This window comes from Anguilla anguilla, chromosome 5 (assembly GCF_013347855.1).
Source record: "Anguilla anguilla isolate fAngAng1 chromosome 5, fAngAng1.pri, whole genome shotgun sequence".
Taxonomy (NCBI): Eukaryota; Metazoa; Chordata; class Actinopteri; order Anguilliformes; family Anguillidae; genus Anguilla; species Anguilla anguilla.
In genome coordinates this window covers 8,731,476-8,751,387 of record NC_049205.1, presented here as the reverse complement: position 1 = coordinate 8,751,387, position 19,912 = coordinate 8,731,476, and the positions used below count along the sequence as shown (strand labels likewise).

The following is a 19,912-nucleotide window of genomic DNA, read 5'->3' as shown; positions in this document are numbered from 1 at the left end:
CCTTCAGACTTCTTTTTTCCTAGTCATTTCAAAGGACTGCCAACCAATAAACCTCAGAAATTGAAAATCCAGTCACATGAAACCTTCAAAACCAGTTCTCATGGGTTTTGGTTCTTGACAAAAAAAAAAATCACACCTTCAAGAATCTTCTAGATGTTGTACTGGCAAAATATGTTTGCATCTCAAGTCTATGGTCGTAGAACGTGCTACGCACCAAAACCCAACATGGCTAAGGCATAAGCACATTGGCAGGGCTCTTCAATGTGAAAAATTAATTGAACACAACACAAAGAAATTGCAACTGACCACAAACTTCAGATGGAAAAAAAGTGATTTTATTGACAGATTAGGCAGGTTTTCTAAGCCTCATTTGCTGCCACCACAGTGGTCTTCTCGCTGACGTAGATCCCGTCCAGGAACTTACGAATATCCTTCTGCTTCACTGTCGTGGCTTGCTGGATCAAGGCAGCTAGAAAGTGGGGGAAAAATGGTGTGAGGCAGGTGCACAGGTATGATGTGACTGCAAGGTGGCTGGGGGAGAGTTTACCAATTCCCATACACTGAAGGGGGTGGGGACGCACATTTCCCCCACGCCTTTTCATTTTCAACAGGTTAATTATGAGATTCAATTTTCCAGTTATATAACTGGGGTTTAGAATCTTTCCTAATATTGTGAACTCTACACAGTCTGATTAAACAAAAAGACTAATCACATTACTTAGTTGACCAGTATTGGTTAACATGAATGGTCATTTCTCATAAAATATCTAGTCTGCGATAAGCAGACTGTTTTGTAGAGAAAGCAACTATACAGATTCAAGCCTCAGACTTACTCAAGCTAAGGACCGATTGCCCTTCTCTCACTTTTCAAATACTTACACAATGGGTATCACTCTTCTAAAACTTTCATTATTAAAACCACCTTGCATTGTTAGCATCTAGAGCACGTGGCAGGGATTTTCGCAGACAGTTCTTGAGGCAAACGTTGGCCGAAAATGTCAAGAACTGCCGTGATGTCACAATGCTGGCAGACAAGACAAGGAAAACACTCATGGGGGAGGCCACACGTATTCAAAACCCCCGTCAAGCTTCAGGGTAAATTCTAACCTCTACAGTGCTTATTGTTCGGACTCCAATACGGTTCCCTTCTCGGACACGTAAATACCGTCCAAGAACTTTCTGATATCCTTATTTTTGACTGTGGTAGCCTGCTGGATCAGAGCGGCTGAAAGAGAGAGGCTACGGCAGTGAGGAAGAGCATGCACAAAGAGGGCAGCAGACACAGTCACAGGGTAGCAGGTTAAAGCAGGCAGAGAGAGAGAGACAGCATCACAGCAACCTGGGTACAATAAGACATGATCTCAAAGGCACACAGCAATCAGGGCTCAAACCAGAGGAAAAGAAACAGGTAAAGGGGTTGAGCGATGTGGTTGTGCGTGTGTGGGTTGAGGGGGGGGGGGGGGGGGGGGGGCAGAAGGGGTGGGGCTCAAATAGTGTGCGTCTGACCTGTATTTGAGCACTTTATGAAGGGGGGGGGGGGGGGGGGAGGAGTTTGCCAGACATTGAAACCATCAGTAGCTATTAGCATGGCTTGTGACTACAAGTCATGTGTAAAGGATATCAAAAGGACAGCTTAACTGTACACCACTTGCATGAATTAAAATCAAACCTTTCACACAAGTGTGCTCCAGTATGCACTTAAATAAATGCATTAAGATGACTACACAACAAAACTGATTAAGGGGCATAATGTGGCATCAATCTTATCCAGATATTACAAATTATTCATTTCTGTAGTGAGATTCCAGGGAAATGTAATATTCAGAGAGAACACAGTTCACAGAAAATGAAGAAAGCCCAGGAAATAGACAGCAGCCACCTTAAGGTCCTATTCACACAAGTCTGGACACTGCACTGGAATCAGGCACCTTGCTTTTATTCCAAAGTACCCCATAATGAATGGGGACACTGCACCTTTGACTGAACACTCAGTTCACAGGCTGTGGGAACTGTGTGACTTCAGATTTGTGTGAACAGAACCTCAGAACCAAGCAGAAGAATCCTCTTTCCCGGCAGCAGTAGAACAGTTCGATTAAAAAAAGGTAACATTTCATAAACGAGGTAGATACAGGCAGACAAGTTTAAGGTAAATACAGATTTAGAACACATGCATAGACTCGGGGAGCGACCTGGCGCCTAGTTTAAGTGATTCGCTCGTAGGAGGCAAGTCGCAGCATTGAACTGACCTCATCAATAGGGTAGGGAGCGAAAACCTTTAGTAATGCAGGAGGGTAGTTTATGCCAGTTGGGCAGAGGACAGGGGCCTACCGAACCTGGTTTTCCTGGTTCTTAAAATGTCTGGTCTAGAGCTCCATGGCCACAAAAACACCAGGGAACAAGTACATTACAGCTCCCGAATAGTGGTGTGACATGTCTGGGTCTAATCCTCCTAAACGTTCTCCATCCCAGTGGAAGGGTCGGGCCCAGCTCACTCACCCGAGTTGGACACCAGCTCGATGTCGTTGCCCTCCAGCACCAGCTCATCCTTCTGGGCAGCAGAGACCGTGCAGGCCACACCTGTATGGAGCGAAGGAAAGCTTAGACGTGTGGTGGCTCAGTAAGTCACGGTAAGTCACTAACACTTTTGGAGATACACGAAAGGCAATGCCGTATATATATATATTTTTTTTGGTCATTATCATTGCCGTGGGATCATTACATTTTTGCCTTGGCGATCCAAAACACTCCCTTCCAAGTCAGCGGTAAGACTTGCTTTTTACCCATTACCCCAGGAACAACCCCACACTCACCCCACCAGCCCCACCCACTCACCTGGCCTCATGCGGACCCTGCGGATGTACTTCTCCCCCAAGAAGTTCCTGATCTCCACCAGCGTGCCGTTCTCCTGCATCACCACGTTGATGGGGAAATGGGCGTACACCGATCGCATCTTGTAGCGGAAACCCTGAAAAAAGATCACACGATTAGCCTGGAAACAACAGTCATGACTACTGCATAAACTGTATAAAGCCCCAGCTTAGTGGGATAATGGGAGAGTCCTCTCGTTCAAAGGATCATGTGATGGGAATCAGACACAAAATGATGTCCAGAGAGGCTTCACTCACCACTGTGACTCCCTTGATCATGTTCTGGACATGGCTGCAAATGGTGCGGACGGTGGCCAGCTCCTTTCGGTTACCCCACCATTTGTCGACGCGAAGCTGAGGAAACGTACCAAAACACAGTCAGTTTGAACACGAATAGACAATTTAGTTTTACTCAAACTTACGGTAAATTGTATGGAGCCGAATACAGCGTGCAACTATTTAGAGCAATTATGAACACCCCAGTGCAAGCTTCACCTTCTTCTGTTTCTTGCCCAAGAGACTGAGCTCCAGGTTAATGTGGTTGAACTCCCTGCGGAGGGTACCCCGGGGTCCTTTGACGATCACGGTTCGCCCTTTCAACGTCACATCGACTGAGAAAAGAAACAGACAAGGCATAAAATTGGCAAAAAGTTAACCCCGCGTTCCAGTTGAAAAATATCCGTCAAAGGCAGCTACAAGATGCGCCTGGTAGGAGATCGTGCAGTCTGACGAGTACATGCTAAACATACCGTTGGTGGGGATGTCGACTGTCTGGTTGCTGAGAATGGTCTTCATTCTGAGAATAACATACAACAGAAATGTTAATTTGACTTAATATATTTAACTTCGTTATTACCTGCAATGTCAAAGACTGGGTAACGTTGGCCGCCTCTATCTGAACTAGCCAACTTTAGTTAGCTAGCTGCCCAGGCAGTTTAGTAACACAGCAGCAGCTCATGGGCCGTGCATTACACCACTTCGATTAAGAGTAGTCCATTAATTAACCAAATTACGATAAACTAGGGAAGCAATTTAATGAGATAGCCACGTAATTTAGTCTTAACCACTGGCACTACACGAAATACCGACCATCTTGACATGGGTGCGTGGAACACGGCCTACCTTTCAAATATGGATAAACTGTCTCAAACAGTAAGAGAATAAATCAGCTTTATACAATGAAATGTGAGGTATATTTGATTAATACGCATTGCTAGATAACTAATGGGACTCACTTAACCGTGTGATGGTATATTGCAATGTAAAGAACACGTAAAAACGGCAGATTACAGTAGATTTTAATTGCTCTGGAACATGAAATCCATCTCCTTACCTCGCCGGTAGTAGAGGAAAGGAAGAAGGAAAGACGTCATTACGCAATTGTAGTTTTCGTGCGTATCACGTCACCCCTCACCTCACCCCAAATGTACGACCCCAGGCAAGATCATACGATAAACGACATACTTCAACAATGCATTAAATATTTAGTAATACCTAAAGCATGTTACAGTGGTGAATCACTTCATTTACTCCGAGTCAATATGGACCGAAATAAAGAGTGTATTAAAATTATTTTCAACACTCTACATCTATCATAACTCTACCACTGTAGTAGTTTAATTCGCCAACAGAACTGAGTAGTCGATACCAGAATCTAGGAGTGTTGTCAGTGACAAACCGGGTTGAGTAACTGGAGTCATGGCGTCGATCATGCAGAGAGGTGGTGTTGTAGGTCGTTTCTCTTGTGCTCGACTGTGTTTACAATCCCGGGGACTAGAGCTGCCGCAAGTATGTGCGTCTGTTTTGATTTGTTTCCTGTTTTCCAGTAGTTAATTAATAGCTTGCTTTCTAGATGGCTTTGCAAACAATGACTTGGGCCGTATGACAATAGCATAGTTAGCTACGTTGTTTAACAAAAAATAGCTGTCATTATACATAGATGCCTGTATGGGACATGCAGGCAGGTGATTAATACAAACATGTGCTCGATAATATTTACAATCAAAGTCAAGATGCCAAAACAGGAAACAGGTGTAATTTCTGGTAACGTTAGCGATGTTGTTTTGGCGGAAATGGGCCGGTGTTGTCGCCGTCCGTTGAGCACGGTTATTCAATTACGCATGAATTAGGCATGAATTTACCTCTGTCTGCCTTGTCGTAGGTTTGTGCTAATGGTTTGACAACTGCTGCAAAATCACCGTCTATGCTGAAGGAGAGAAAGAAGGAACTGAGGGAGCACGGACTGGACTTGCAAGACTTTATTTCTGGGGAGCTGTCTGAGAAGAGTCTTTGGGAAGAATACCGGGGAAACCTAAAGCGACAGAAGGGGGAGAGGTGAGGTACTACGGGACCAAATCCGAAACACGTTTAACTGTTAGCCTATATTATTAGAGGCATGTTCCTACGTTCCTCTTTAATGTTTATGACATTTCCTGATAATGCACAAGGCTATGATCAATCATTTTTCTATCTAATGTTAAGTCCTCAACATTTACTTACAGTGGTCTGTTTTAAAAGATTTGTGTTACATTTTGCATTTAAACTGAAATATGGCTCCAGATAACATGTTGATTTGGGCTGTTATAGAGAAATGACTTTGGACTGTGATGCAATCCTCTTGCTTTATGCAATGACTGGGTGATTATAAAGTCCCCATTATATACCATATATCATAAGCTGATTGTAATATAATGTATATTGTATATAGTATATACTATATATATATATATATATATAGTATAGTGCATATTTTTTGAAATCCTGTAGTTTTTATAACCTTTATTAGCAAACTTACGGGGGTTTTGATGCACATGCTCTGATTGGTCTGCCTTCTGTCCTCTCAGGCTGAGGCTGCCCCCATGGTTGAAGACAGAGATCCCGATCGGGAAGAACTACAACAAGCTGAAGAGCACCCTACGGGACCTAAACCTGCACACTGTGAGCAGAGTGAACTAATTACCCATGAACCTTTTCACTTTCTAATAGAATCTTCAGGAGGAAGGCTTGTTATGTTGCCATTTATTTTCTTTTCTTTTCTTTTCTTTTGTGAATTAACTGAAGAAAGCTAGAACTCACGGAAGAGACAGGAGAGATTCAAGCTATTTTTAAACAGAAAAAAATTAGAGTCTGAAGTCTTTAAACAATGTATTTTATAAATTGTTATAGAATTTAGAATGCACTGACTTGATATTTGTGTATTTGTTTGTAGGTGTGTGAGGAAGCCCGATGTCCCAACATTGGGGAGTGTTGGGGAGGGGGGGAATATGCCACAGCCACAGCCACCATCATGGTAAATCTCCCCGGGGGGGAAGGGGGGTCTACATTCCCTGGGTCATCCGGCTGCTCTTATGCATGATCAACACCCTTTATTACGATGGGAATAAAGTTTAAGTATCAAAATTTTCCACATAATACAAGTGTATTTGGATGACAGAAAAATGTTGCGGTGAAAATATTTTTTTTAGATGTATTGTTTGTATTTTTTTTCACCGAACGTCCCTTGTAGTGTAGGCTTCAGCATAGTAGAATATATAATTATATATAGATTAAGATCAGAGACTCATATTGCCTGCTGGGACAAAAATGAATTGCTGGGACTTAGGAGGATATTCTGGGCTGTCATGCACAGTTCCTCTGGTTGGCTGTTTAGTATTTTATCTGGTTTGTGATGTGAATAAACTGCATGATGTCACTTTTATTTTAAACTAATCTCTAGTGGAAATGCATAACACAAATATTAGGTGGCTGTGTGATCCACAGAATGCTTCTGATTTGCATCACCTGTACAGTACTGTTGGTTTTCCACTTGCCCGTTGTGACGGGTTTACTCAGTTAAATGTTCAGTGAAGTCTTCAGTAGCTCCAGACCGAGCGCTCTAAGATCCAGACTGTATGTCCCGTCCCCCATGCAGCTGATGGGGGACACGTGCACTAGAGGGTGCCGGTTCTGCTCGGTGAAGACGGCTCGAAAGCCACCCCCTCTGGATCCCAACGAGCCCGAAAACACGGCCAAGGCCATCGCGGCGTGGGGCCTGGACTACGTGGTGCTGACGTCCGTGGACAGAGACGGTGAGCATGAGCATGACCGTGGCTTTGCAGGGCTTTCCCTCTCAAAGTCACAGTGTTCGGGCGGGAGATAGCGTACTTGATCTGGCAACAGCATGCAAATGTACTGTAAAGGGGTGGTGATTAGTAATTTCTTGCCAGATTGGTTGCCATGTTTGTGACTTGGAGAGACGAGGGCTTTATTGCACGTTTGCTTGTGTGTGGTGAAACCAAATTTCTTTATTTTTTGTGCTTGCCTCTGTGGGACAGACATCGTTGATGGAGGAGCTGAGCACTTTGCTGAAACTGTGTCCAAACTAAAGGAGAGGTGAGCAATCAGTGCCCTGTTCCTGTGTGTCTGACTGGGCTATATCTCTTTCATTAGGAAGCCATAGCACCCTCTGCAGTAATGTTGTTTCACTGGACTGTTATTTACTGATATGGCCTGTCTAGGTTTTCTGTTAGATATCAGTGGGGTTATAAAAGTGTATGTGTTTGACAACGAATGTCCTAGAGAGTCAAAGAAGGAAGTTCATTTGGAGGGAGCTCTCATGGAAATATAAAATGGCATTTTAGATAAGGAATTTCGGTCTCTCTGCAGAGAGGTAATACAGGCAGGTAGGCTTAAGAGTTCACTGTGTTTTGGTTAAACAGGAGCCCCGATATCCTGGTAGAGTGCTTGACCCCGGACTTCAGGGGCGACCTGGCGGCGGTGGAGAAGATTGCGCTCTCTGGGCTGGACGTGTACGCCCACAACGTGGAGACAGTGCGGCAGCTGCAGAGGTGAGGCTGCTGTCCCGAATGAGACCCCTTTGTCTCGGGACCCTGGACCATGCGCACCCTGTCCCATTAGCACACCGCCGCCCCACACCCTGTGGTCCCACACCAGCCCTGTCTCGTTTCCTCATCCCTATTTTTCTCACACTCCTCTGTTGTCTTCTTCCTGGCTTTGGATGAAACTTTATTCCATTGTTTCTTTGGCTCTGGTGAAATAGTAGATTAAATAGTACATTACAGTGGATGAAAGCATACCAGGGTTAAATACTGACGATGCAATTAAGTAAAAAAAAAAAAAAAAGAAATCAGGTCATTCTATTTTCTGTTACCTATTTCTTCAAACAAATTCAACTACCTACAACTGTCCACCAGGGGGCAGTATTAGAGCATGCAGTAAAGAGTGTGTGAGCTCTGGGGAAACTGAAACATGCAGGGGGAGGAGAGGTGCATGAGTGATATTAGAGTGTGTTAGGAGGCACCGTGGACGGACCAGCAGGCCTTATCTCTGCTGTGGCAATAGGGGGGCGTTGGGTCCATTAGAACATGGCTGAGGTTAATAAGTGAACACTGATTGCTCTTACTGACTCTTTGTCTCAGTTGAAACGTTTAGATTAATTAATTCCAAGGACCCCAGTTTAGCTCTAAACCCAGAAAGGCCACAATGGTTCTAGACCTGTTTATATGCTTTAATGGAATTCCTAAACTTTGTTAGCTCTAATGTTTCAAATTGAATCAAGGTTATCCTGTTAGGGCTTGTCACATTGACAAAGGTAAAGACTACTGAACTGGAAGTTTAGTTTGTGGCTGATGAGGATCTCTGTAGACAGGGATTATAGCACTCTATGGTTTGTCTGTGAGCTGCAATACTCAGCCATACCAGCAGGTGGTGCAGGGACAAATTGATGATTATTTGTGGGCTTGAGGTGGTGCTGGACGATATAGTGTAGGCCATTCGGTTATGTTGTGTTTTGTGGCTGCTGTTTGAGCACAGGCACGTACGTGACCCACGGGCCAACTTTGACCAATCGCTGAGCGTTCTGCGCCACGCCAAGGCCGTGAAGCCCTCAGTCCTGACCAAGACCTCCATCATGCTGGGGCTCGGAGAGACCGACGAGCAGGTCCACTCCACCATGAAAGGTAACCGCTCACAGCTTTAATTGTCATTATTCTTGTACTTGTTTATTGCATTTGCCAGTGACTCAAAGCGTCAGGGGGAAACTTGGCTCAGCCACTACCAATGTGAAGCACCCACTTGGGGGCGACATAGCTCAGGAGGTAAGAGCGGTTGTCTGGCAGTCGGAGGGTTGCCGGTTCAATCCCCCGCCCTGTCAAAGTCTCCCTGAGCAAGACACCTAACCCCTAATTGCTCCCAACGAGCTGATTGGCACCTTGCATGAGAGGCATCAATTGTAAAGCGCTTTGGATAAAAGCGCTATATAAAATGCAGTCCATTTTAACCATTTAACGTTTTTCGTCTGCTCAGAGCTCCGGGAGTCCGGGGTGGACTGTTTGACTCTGGGACAGTACATGCAGCCCACCAAACGACACCTCAAGGTAGGACCATTTTTCTTCCAGTGTGGTGTCGCTCCACCACATTTGAAATCATAGTTGCTAACATGTTAACGTAATATAACATAATGATAAGAACAGGCAATTCAGCCCAACAATGCTCTCCATTTTCCTGACTAAATGGTACCTAGTGCTGTGATTGCCTACAGGCTTGATACTGTCTAACACCGTATCAAGCCTGGTCTTGAAAACTCCAGAGTTTCTGCCTCTTCTACATGGCCTTGCAGGCTACGCCACACTTTGACTACTCTCTAGTATTGACTACCATATTGAACTAAAGGCAGTGTTTTTAGCACCACTGGTTCATGTTTGGGGCAGGATGTTTTGGCAGCTTAAAGCTTCTGCAGTACCTTATAAAGACATTAAGCCCAGAAGGCATGTTGTCCGCATACCTGTGAACAGGGCACTTTCTTCCTCTGAATTGCTTCCTTCGATAATCACGGCTGCATTTGTGTGCACGCAGGTTGACGAGTATGTGACCCCTGAGAAGTTTGCGCACTGGGAGAAGACGGGGAATGAGATGGGCTTCGTCTACACGGCCAGCGGCCCTCTTGTGCGTTCGTCTTACAAAGCAGGTATGCGTCACACTGCGCCCTCTCACCATGTGACTAAAACCTGTCTCACGCCCGCGTGCCGCTGACGAGGGCAGCGCAGTTTAAGATGGCCTCCGCTGTGGCGGAAGGTGACTGCAGCAGGTGCTAGGCTGCCGTAACGATTGCCGCGTCAGGGGCGTGAGCACTGACTGGGACTGCGTTTCCGCAGGTGAATTCTTCTTGAAGAATCTCATTGAGAAGCGGAGGACTGCAGCCGAATGAGACTGCTGGGAGGGCCATTTTCCCAGGACCGCCCCCCCACCCACCCACCCACCAAACCCTTCAAAGCCACTCCCCCCCGTAATGGTCAAAGTCTCTTTAAACTTGTAGAACAATACACATTGCAAAACAGAAATGTATTGAATATGGTAGCTACTGTGTACCCGTATGAACATTCGTGTACAGTAATTTCTGTATTGCTATCGTCGTGGCACAGTCAGAATATAAGCGCACAAATGCATTGGAGCAAAGTTGGGGTACAGAAGTGTGTTGAGGGATGGGGAGACTGACAGACAGAAGGAAAAAATAGTGTTTTTTTGGGTGTGGCATGTGTATGTGTGATTACTAATGCCTCACGTCAACTGTTTAATCTGTATAGGGTCAATATACTATGTGAGTCAGCAGAGGCTTTCACAGGGATAGCACTTAATAGAGAGTGGAACTGGCGCTGTTAGGGCTTCATCAGAGCTCCCAAAATTTAAGGGGGAAGGAGCCTGTCACATAGGGACACAATGGGAAAGTGAGGCTTCTTGAATCCCCAGGTGTCGCGTGATTGGACCTGAAGTGTTCTGCTATTGCAAGCACTGTTTAGAGATTGGATGATAAAGATGATTGACAGCTGGGGGCACTACATCACCGGATTTATTGACTTGTTTCTTTGAAAGATATTTATAGAAATGTAATCAGTTGTATTCTTTGCCAGCTTCGCATTTTTCTTTTATACTCCCTGGGAAGAATTTGAGTTATTCAATTCTATCTGCTATGGGCGAAGCAGATTGCGTAAACTGCAATCCGTCCAGATACGGGCTCATCTATAGTCAACGTGCTATAAAAACATGCAAAAAATGCTCCACTATTATTATACGGTGCTACTGCACACAATTTGACCTGAATCACGGCTGAATATTTTCCATATTCTGTTTGATCTCCGGGAGATTTGGTGAGGTTTTCAGACTTGGTGTATGTTAATATACATAAATTGGAATTATTTAAATTGTGACTAAAATTATATAATAAATGGATACTGCCGTATTGAATGTTTGTTTTCTGAATACCTTTTGGGTTTTGCCTGTAGTGACTAAAGGTGACAAGTAGTGACAACTACTCGTGGAAAGAGTCAAATATTAGGGTGAGTGACACATTGACATTGAATATTTTGTGGAAGTACAGCTTCTGGGAGACCATATAAAGAGGCACAAAGCAAGGTCATCTTAGCCTGTATAGCATTCAGGAAACTGGAGACATGATCAAGTGCATTGGTCCATTTTATTTATTTCTCAATAAACTTCAGTGGCATTGAGGTTTTTTTTTAGCAAACTTGAAAATCCTGTATAACAGGACATATTTTAAAAAATCTTTTCTGTTCATAAAAAAATGTACAAGTCTGCTGTCACACTAACTGGTATGAAATCAATGGGAATGAAGCTGAATCAGGGACATGATTGGAAATGAAACCAAGACAAACCAAGTCAATGCTGCATGGGTCGAGTACTGGATTACAGACTGCTGGATTAACAACAAAAAAACCAACAACCATTAAAATGGGTGAGTGCATGATCCACGGAGGACAATGTTTGGATACTGTAAGACACTGACCAGTGCACAATACAGATAATAGCAAGTGCTGAGCATTAGGGGGCGCACTGAATGACCAGTGGATTAGACAGGACAGGGCAACACGGATGGGTGTGTGCAGATGGACAGAGTAGGGTGTGCATATTCTTAGTTGTTTTCACACTGACTTGAGGTGGACAGTACATAATTGTACTGAGAGATGGAATCAGTCAATATTTGAATCTCAGCTGACAGGAAGTCAGTTATAGCCATTGATCCTGGAGGGGAGGGGGAGATGGGTGCTCTTAGATTTTGGCCTTCTTGGTCGGGGGCTCTCTGGCGCTGATTCGCGGGACCCCTGCAGGGGGAGTGAAGGGGATACGGGCGGTGGCCACCTTCTTGCCAATGGTCTCAATCTGAGGAAGAACACAGACAACATGAACACCTGGGCTATTTCAAGGTCTACACTGAGTTACTGATTATTTTAGTCTGGAAAAAGTTCAACCAGCACATATGCAAACTTAAAACACTGAGAAGGACAGCTGCCACAGAAAGGCTTGACCCAAGTATCCTTTGGAGAACAAATACCCCATTTTAGAACCAAGTTATTTCCATTAGCTAGGTACAATTCCCTCATTTTTCCTGTTGGTTTTACTGGTTCTGCAGAGCCCTTCTAGAGCAATTAGGGCTAGTCCTTTGCACTGTTAGCCCACTCGCTCACTAGCTAGTCCGGGAATGTCGTTCACCGAATCGGACACTGCTGGTCAGGAGACTGCACTTGTGTTCTCTCGCACTTTGAGCTGCTCTGGATGAGAGCGCCCGCTAGCTAAACGAACGTGACGTGATGGATTACGCACATGAAAGCCGATGCTCTGCAGTCTGGGGTGAAGGTGGTCCAGAACCCGTCTGCCGTCGAATATGAACGCAGGCTTCAGCATCTGGAAGTAAATCTTCTCGTAGTCCAGATCCTTTATGGATTACAAAAAACAACACAGAAAACCAGTTACTATTGCTGTTGTGAACTGAGATCAGTTTTCCTATTACAATTATATTTAATGTCAGATGCAGAATGTAACAATATCCTGATAACGTGTGTACAAAAGGCAGGAGTCAATAACCAAGGATACAAACTGTGTCTATTTTACCATTGCTGTTCTCAATCAATGATTTTTTAATAGGTCCAGTTAAAAATTAATAATTACACAGGGCATCACAATGACATTTAACAGAAGGTATGAAAAACAAAAACAAAAAAACAAAAGGAAAATATAATTTAGCTACTTTGGGGGAAAGGAGTATTCCACCTTAGAAGGTAAAGAAGGTGAACCCTGGGAAAGACGTGAGACTAATGAGAGAACAGATCAGTAAAGGCAAGTGCAAAGAGAGGGGCGAGGTCGAACCGTGAACATGTCCCACTCCGTGCAGATGACCAGGGCGTGCGCCCCCTTGCATGCCTCGTACGGGTCCTTGGTCACCGTCACCAGCTCAGACACTGCGTACAGAAAAAGCAACCGTCACCCAAAGGGATGCCAATCGCACACAACCGTGTATGCTCCAGTAGAATCCGTTCCAAGTAATCAACCCAACTTAACTGACATGATTAGCACTTGCATAGCCAAATATGTTACACCTCCCAAAATATACTGAGTCACAAAATATCAGAGGTGGAAAGTCCAGGGGTCAGAAAGCAAAAATCCAGCCATGTGTTCCTTCCACCCATAAACTCGGCCGGCTGATTTCACTAATTAGTTCTACCTCCTGACGGAAGAACTTCCTGAACCCGGATTTTTCACCTCTGCAAAATATACAGTTGCGTAAAAGGGGTCACTGTGACTAAGCCAATAAATTAAGAGCAGAAGTCAAAGCAAAACGCCTGAACTCCGTCAAACTCCCCTTTGCCCTCTGCATATCTGCCAGGTGCAATGACTGCACTGGTGATCGTTCAGCAGGGTGTTGCTCTCTCCAAAGACAGGTGCGGAGAGCACTTTCCTCACCTGCACTCTCGTTACGCACATTGGCACAACCTGCAGAGCCAGTTTGACAGCTCCTCCCAATGGCAATCTTTAAAAAAATCTGGTCTGCCTCTATATGGCACTACAATAACTTGCATACACACCATGCGCACGCACACACATGCACACACACACACACACACACACGCGTGTACACACCCCGCCCTGGGTTGTCCTCAGAGATGCTGGGTTGGGACAGGTCCTGAATGATCTGCTCTTTCAGCACCTTCGGGTCGAATATGTACAGCTTTGCCCCCTCGTCCATCAGGTATTTGGAGATGTAGATACTGGACGACTCCCTGGGGAAGAGGTGCATCATGGTCACTCTGAGCCAACACCTATTGTTCTGTTGAGGTTCATAGGGTAACAGTTTGGTTTTATCATTTCAATTGACTATATTTGACTGCACACAATATTGCCAGCTTCTACTTCTTTTTTTTTTTACTTTGAGCCGTGAGCAAAATGCCAAGAACCGGTTTTCACTCCAAGCAGCTCCGCACTGCTAGAGCTACAAATGAAATATTCCGTTAGTTATGCAAAGGCACAGGCAGCGAAAATCAGTAGGAGATCGCATATGAAAGAATTAAAAGGTTAAAGTGCCGAGAGAGAGAAAGTTGAACGGAGCGAAAATGTACAGACTCACACAGAAACCCACATAAAACAGCAGGGTTAATAATTAAAAGGAGAGATACTAGAGAACGTGTGTGTCTGTTCTGTGTGTGTGTGTGTGTGTGTGTGTGTGTGTGTGAGAGAGAGAGAGAGAGAGAGTGTGTGTGTGTGTGTGTGTGAGAGAGAGACAGAGAGAGTGTGCATCTGCGAGTGTGTGTGAGAGAGAGACAGAGGGCATGTGTGTCTGTGTGTGTGTGTGTGTGTGTGTGTGTGTGCGTGTGTGTTATAAGGGTTTAATCGAGGTTATACCGGGTGTCTCCCGTGTCCTTCTTGAAGGAGAAGCCCAGCAGCGCGATCTTCTTCCCAGTGACGGTGTTGAAGAGACAGTCGATGATCCGGCAGGCGAACCTTCGCCTCTGATACTCGTTCATGTCGATGACCTGAGAGGCAGGCAGGGGTCACGCACTGTTCCACACCAGTATTCTACACTACACTTACCCTGACTTAACCCTTTAAGGTGTGAGAGCACAAATATGCCCCTAGAATGTTCTTAACATCTGAGAGCAGGACTTATCTGCTCACAGCACAGACAGAAAACAATATAAAATAAGCAGCTGGTAAACTGCTGCACGTGTATGTAGGAGAGCCCTGTCTACAGTACATGGACAGGTTGGAGGTATCCACGGTTACCTGCTGCCAGTAAGAGGCCACCTCCGGGAGGTTGAGAGCCTCACACAGGTACACCAGGTTCAGCACGTCCTTCTGGAAGCAGCTCCCACCAAACCCTGAAAGAGAGAAGGGATGCAAAAAATGGGGGGGGGGGGGGGGGGTTACACAGAGGTGTCACGCCACCAAGGCCCCAACATCCTGACTACACGCGAATATATAAAAATAGAAAAATAGAAAAGAAAGACCTGGATTCGGATATAATTTCTGGGACCCCCTGATGCCCAAGATCGGATCTCATTTCTGGGGCCTCCCCGACGCCCCCCTCCGCCCCCACTCACCGATGCTGGGCTTGAGGAACTTGCTGCCGATGCGCTGGTCCATGCCGATGGCGCGGGCCACCTCCTCCACGTCGGCCCCCGTGGCCTCGCACAGCGCGCTGATGGAGTTGATGCTGCTGATCCGCTGGGCTAGGAAGGCGTTGGCTGCCTGCAACGCGGTCATTACACTTAAACTGAGCGTCAGTCTGCGACCCACCGACCTAACATTCATAAACTGAGCGTCCATCTGCGACCCACCGACCTAGTATTCATAAACTGAACGTCCGTCTGCGACCCGCCGACCTAGTATTCATAAACTGAGCGTCTGTCTGTGACCCACCGACCTAACATTCATAAACTGAGTGTCCATCTGCGACTCACCGACCTAACATTCATAAACTGAGCGTCTGCCTGTGACCCATCGACCTAGTATTCATAAACTGAGCGTCCGTCTGTGACCCACCGACCTAGTATTCATAAACTGTGTGTCCGTCTGTGGCCCCCCAAACTAATGTTCATTTGGTAAGAGTGGCCCTCCTTTGAATTAATGAAGAACACTGCAGTGCACACACTATTAGCCATTAGCAGTTCTGACTTTAACACTACACACAACCAGAAAACGTTACCAACTGTATCCCTGTATGCCCCGGTAAGGATTAGCTGTCTGCTACAGCACCCAGCGAGCATCATCAGCACTGACCACATCAGTCGTAAAACATAAGAATGCCCATTTTGTCATTCAATTTGCCTACTCTAGCATTGTGTCAAGCCTGGTCTTGAATACCCCCAAGGGTTTCCTGCTTATAATTACATGCCCTGGAAACTTTTACCAAAAAAAATAAATAAAAAACTGCAAAACTGCGGTGCGCTGCGGAGTGTGCTGACCAGTTTGGAGAGCTCCGAGGACCAGGTGTTGGTGGTGATGATGCGCTCTTTGGGGACCCAGTGCTCGTAGACGGCCGCCAGGGCCTGGATGGCACGCTGGCCGTCGGGCGTCTCGTCTCCACCAATCAGAACGCGGTCTGGCTCCTTCAGGTCTCGGACGGCCGTCCCCTCCGCGAGGAACTCTGGGTTGGACAGCACCTGGGAGGGAAGCAGAGGAACCCCTGGGGTCAAGAAGGGGTCGTCTCCGTGGTTTCTATGACATCACCTTCACCTATTATGTTCAGGAGGCTGGTACTCCTGCTTTTGATTTTTATTTATTTATTTTTTTAGACCAAAAGATCTACCCACTTCCTGTCCCACGGCCATGTGTGGCAGGTGAGGCAAGACTACAGCAGATGTAGGTGTGCGCGTGTGTGTGTGTGTGTGCGCGCTCTAACAGGTCTCCACACTCATGACTTCCTGTCTGCAAACCTAACAGGTTTTGACTGGGTGTGTTCATGCAGCGGACCTGTCAATCATGCACACCCAGCCACGGCTCACCTCAGCCTTGAGCTACGGGCAGCGGCTTGCCTCAAGAGGGCCATCAATACCGAAAGGCACATGCACAGACAGCCGAACATACAACAACATGCCAACCAATCCCATCACACTGGGCTTGAGATATAACACACACACATTCACAGACACACACACATTACTCAAGCTCAGTGCTGATATCACACACGCACGCAGGACTCACCTGCACGTTGAGGCTGGGCTTGGTGCTGATGACACACATGCACACACACGCGCCCGTACGCACACACGCAAGCAGGACTGACCTGCACGTTGAGGATGGGCTTGTTTCTGATGACACGCACGCACGCAGGCACGCACACACACCTGTACGCACGCACGCACACGCCTCACGCAGGCAGGGCTCACCTGCAGGTTGAGACTGGGCTTGGTGCTGATGACACGCAGGCACGCACACACACACGGACGGACGCACGCACACGCCTCACGCAGGCAGGGCTCACCTGCAGGTTGAGGCTGGGCTTGGTGTTGGCATCGAAGATCCTGCGGATGCTCTCGGCGGCCCTGACCGGCACGGTGCTCTTCTCCGTCACGATCTTGTAGCCCTCCGACACCTCGACGATCCGCCGGGAGCACGCCTCGATGAACTTGAGGTCTGCCGCGCGCCCTTTCCCCATCCCATAAGTCTTAGTCGGGGTGTTCACCTACAGGCGCACAAACGGGGTTAGTGCACCGGTCCTTTTCTTAAAGCTTCTCTGCCTGGTCTTAAATTAAACTGTGACATAAAAATGGAAGCAATACAAACACAGATTCACGGGTAAATGCAGCCCCTTTGCCATCTTTTCTTGATTGAAACACCAAACATTCATCGAGTCTGCACATCGTAAGCGCGCTCACGAACACATCGCTCAGTCGCTGTCCGACCAATAGCCTCCTGCATACTCACAGAGATGAAGACAAGGTCTGCTTCCCTAATAGCGGTGTCTATGTCTGTGGAGTAGAAGAGATTCTTCCCTCGGCAGGACTCAACAACCTCCTTCAGGCCTGGCTAGGGGTGGAAACAGACAACGTCACTTTCCCCAATTAAGTTAGGACATCTGACAACTGGACTACTTGAAATAGCATATTTTAAATGACAGCAAACTCATGTATTTATGAAAAAAAATACAACCCTACTAACAGAATAAGGGGAGGGAACATACAGGCAATAAACAAATTGAAATGTATATCAACTCCACCTGTCATTATATTTCTTTTCACAGTTTAATCATTCTGTCAGTCAATAACAATAAAGGACTGTCATGGAATAAACAGAGCCAGTTACAGTCCAGTCATTGCAGAGATCCAACCCAAACAGCTCTCCACTGCCCTGCTATCCTGGACAGAAAGCAGATGAACAGTTACAGTACCTCATAGATCGGCAGCGTGTCCGAGTTCCAGGCCTTTATTCTGGACTCGTTGACATCCACCACGGTGACTTTGATTTCTGGACACATGTGCGCGATCACGCTACATGTCGGGCCTCCCACGTAGCCAGCGCCTATACAGCAGATTTTCTTGATCTGAAACATCTGGAACAAAGGGATAACGACCTTTACCAAATAAACAGACTATATACTTGAAATAAATACACAAGTTAATTCATTTAATTTGGCCGGATGTCCGCTGTGAGTAATGGATTAAATGTTTAAATAAACCACGGATTCTATTGAGTAACTGTGGGTCCACATAATTTGTGGGTTAAAAGAAATTCACGGATCCATTCCAGTTTAGCAACAACAAAAATTTTATGAAAAGTTCTGTGAGTTTGCATAAGAGTTCAGGCGGAAAAATATAGTCCACAACTCCAGTGGGAGTTTTTGAAAAACACAACCATCTCATTTGTTTCGTTTGATTGCATGTGCTAGTAGACAATGTCAGATAAGGCTAAACAAGTAGTATCTGATGCTATTCAGATGTTTCTAACAAATCTAGTACACGCACACTCACAATGCAAAATCAGAAACCTGAAGTGAGTAGGCTACAGTTAACATTCTGAATGCGAGTCGTAAACTACTGAAAACCGGTATTCGCTAATCCTTTGTTCACGGGTATGTGACTCAGAAGTTTACACTTGCCGTGGTTTAACCAGATTAGGCTTTAAATGAAGACAAAACCACAAAACCGTTGCTGTTACTTTAACATATAACGCTGTCAACCCGTATATTACTCAACTATAACGTTAGATAGCTACTTAATTAGCTATCTAGCTAGCTGTACCTTTTAAGCCATTTTAGGGAAGAAAAAAAAACATTAATTTGGAAGAGGCATACTGTAAATCACCTCTACTTAGTAGCTGAGTTAGCTATTCAGTTCGCTAGTTTCATAAATCATCGGTAGACAGCGTTAAATAGTTATCATACAGTTAGCTGCAAGTATTCGGTAGCTAAGACAAGTGGACGTAGCTAATATCGCTATGGTTAGCGAACAGTTTGCTAACTGCATTAAGTATTCCGCAGATTTATATCTCCAAATGAATTTACAACTCACCTTGTAGGGTGAGCAATAGCCCAGAAATTCGCTGGTCCTGTGTGGATAATGAATAGACAAGCCAACTAGCAAGCTTAGCGCTGCACTGTATGACGAAGTTGGTTGCTTGCAAGAGACTCTGGAACCAGGACAGTTCAGGTGTTCACGTTGTCTTATCCTCAAATCTGAGGAAATTGACCTGACATGGACTTGTGTCAAGTAGAAACACCGTTAACGTGGGAGTTGCTGTCATTACATAATGCAAATTCGTCTAATATAACAGAGGAGGGTTGGTCTTGCTTGCTAAATTCTTCCGGGGACTGCGACCATGTGGTTTCATAAATTCCTATTTGTGACGTCATAGTGACGCGTGCAGGCACAAGCAAGGGACTCCTGAGTTATGCCAGCAATGTGAAATAATTTAAACCAAGTACATCTTTAAAAAAATTTTGTTGTTGACAAAATACACAAATACCATCCTGATGAAGGGAATCGCTAATATGACCCAAACAATGATATTTGTCAATAACATTCATTTTTCAGCATTTCCATTTCATAACAATGCATGTTTTAATATTCTTTTTCAAAGTGATGGAATGGACACATTAATTAATACCAGTTTGCTTCAAAATATTTTCTTATTGCATTTAGAAATAGAGAGCTGTTGGCCAATAACATACAGGATGCATTTAACGGTGGCCATACAGAAAAGTGGAAACCGTTCAATTTCTATTAGCCTATAATGGGTACGAGATGACCCGCCCAGCTTGCTTT

The 19,912-nt window shown here is 45.4% G+C and overlaps 3 protein-coding genes across 4 annotated transcripts; 1 reads left to right on the top strand and 2 right to left on the bottom strand.

Moving 5' to 3' along the window:
- Positions 1-313: 313 nt before the first annotated feature.
- Positions 314-4,224, bottom strand: rpl9 (ribosomal protein L9). 2 transcript variants are annotated; one of them, XM_035418727.1, is made up of 8 exons: positions 4,201-4,224; positions 3,617-3,663; positions 3,363-3,478; positions 3,126-3,221; positions 2,833-2,965; positions 2,497-2,577; positions 1,108-1,225; positions 314-469 (listed from the first exon to the last, which is right to left on the bottom strand). In XM_035418727.1, the coding sequence occupies exons 2-7, from the start codon at positions 3,660-3,662 to the stop codon at positions 1,119-1,121; spliced, it is 579 nt and encodes a 192-aa protein (XP_035274618.1). In that variant the 5' UTR covers position 3,663; positions 4,201-4,224; the 3' UTR covers positions 314-469; positions 1,108-1,118. The 2 variants fall into 2 exon arrangements, with proteins under 2 accessions (XP_035274618.1, XP_035274616.1); XM_035418725.1 differs by lacking the exon at positions 1,108-1,225.
- Positions 4,225-4,500: 276 nt separating this feature from the next.
- lias (lipoic acid synthetase) lies at positions 4,501-11,105 on the top strand. Its single transcript, XM_035418717.1, has 11 exons — positions 4,501-4,655; positions 5,029-5,201; positions 5,711-5,804; positions 6,076-6,156; positions 6,778-6,934; positions 7,181-7,238; positions 7,565-7,693; positions 8,679-8,824; positions 9,171-9,241; positions 9,720-9,831; positions 10,019-11,105. The coding sequence occupies exons 1-11, from the start codon at positions 4,566-4,568 to the stop codon at positions 10,069-10,071; spliced, it is 1,164 nt and encodes a 387-aa protein (XP_035274608.1). The 5' UTR covers positions 4,501-4,565; the 3' UTR covers positions 10,072-11,105.
- A 210-nt stretch (positions 11,106-11,315) lies between these two features.
- ugdh (UDP-glucose 6-dehydrogenase) lies at positions 11,316-19,529 on the bottom strand. The gene is made up of 12 exons (XM_035418706.1): positions 19,160-19,529; positions 18,040-18,201; positions 17,577-17,678; positions 17,134-17,334; positions 16,115-16,312; positions 15,251-15,398; positions 14,934-15,028; positions 14,553-14,683; positions 13,794-13,933; positions 13,023-13,114; positions 12,480-12,590; positions 11,316-12,038 (listed from the first exon to the last, which is right to left on the bottom strand). Exons 2-12 carry the CDS (start codon positions 18,199-18,201, stop codon positions 11,928-11,930), a joined length of 1,491 nt encoding a protein of 496 aa, XP_035274597.1. The 5' UTR covers positions 19,160-19,529; the 3' UTR covers positions 11,316-11,927.
- Between the last annotated feature and the right edge of the window lie 383 nt (positions 19,530-19,912).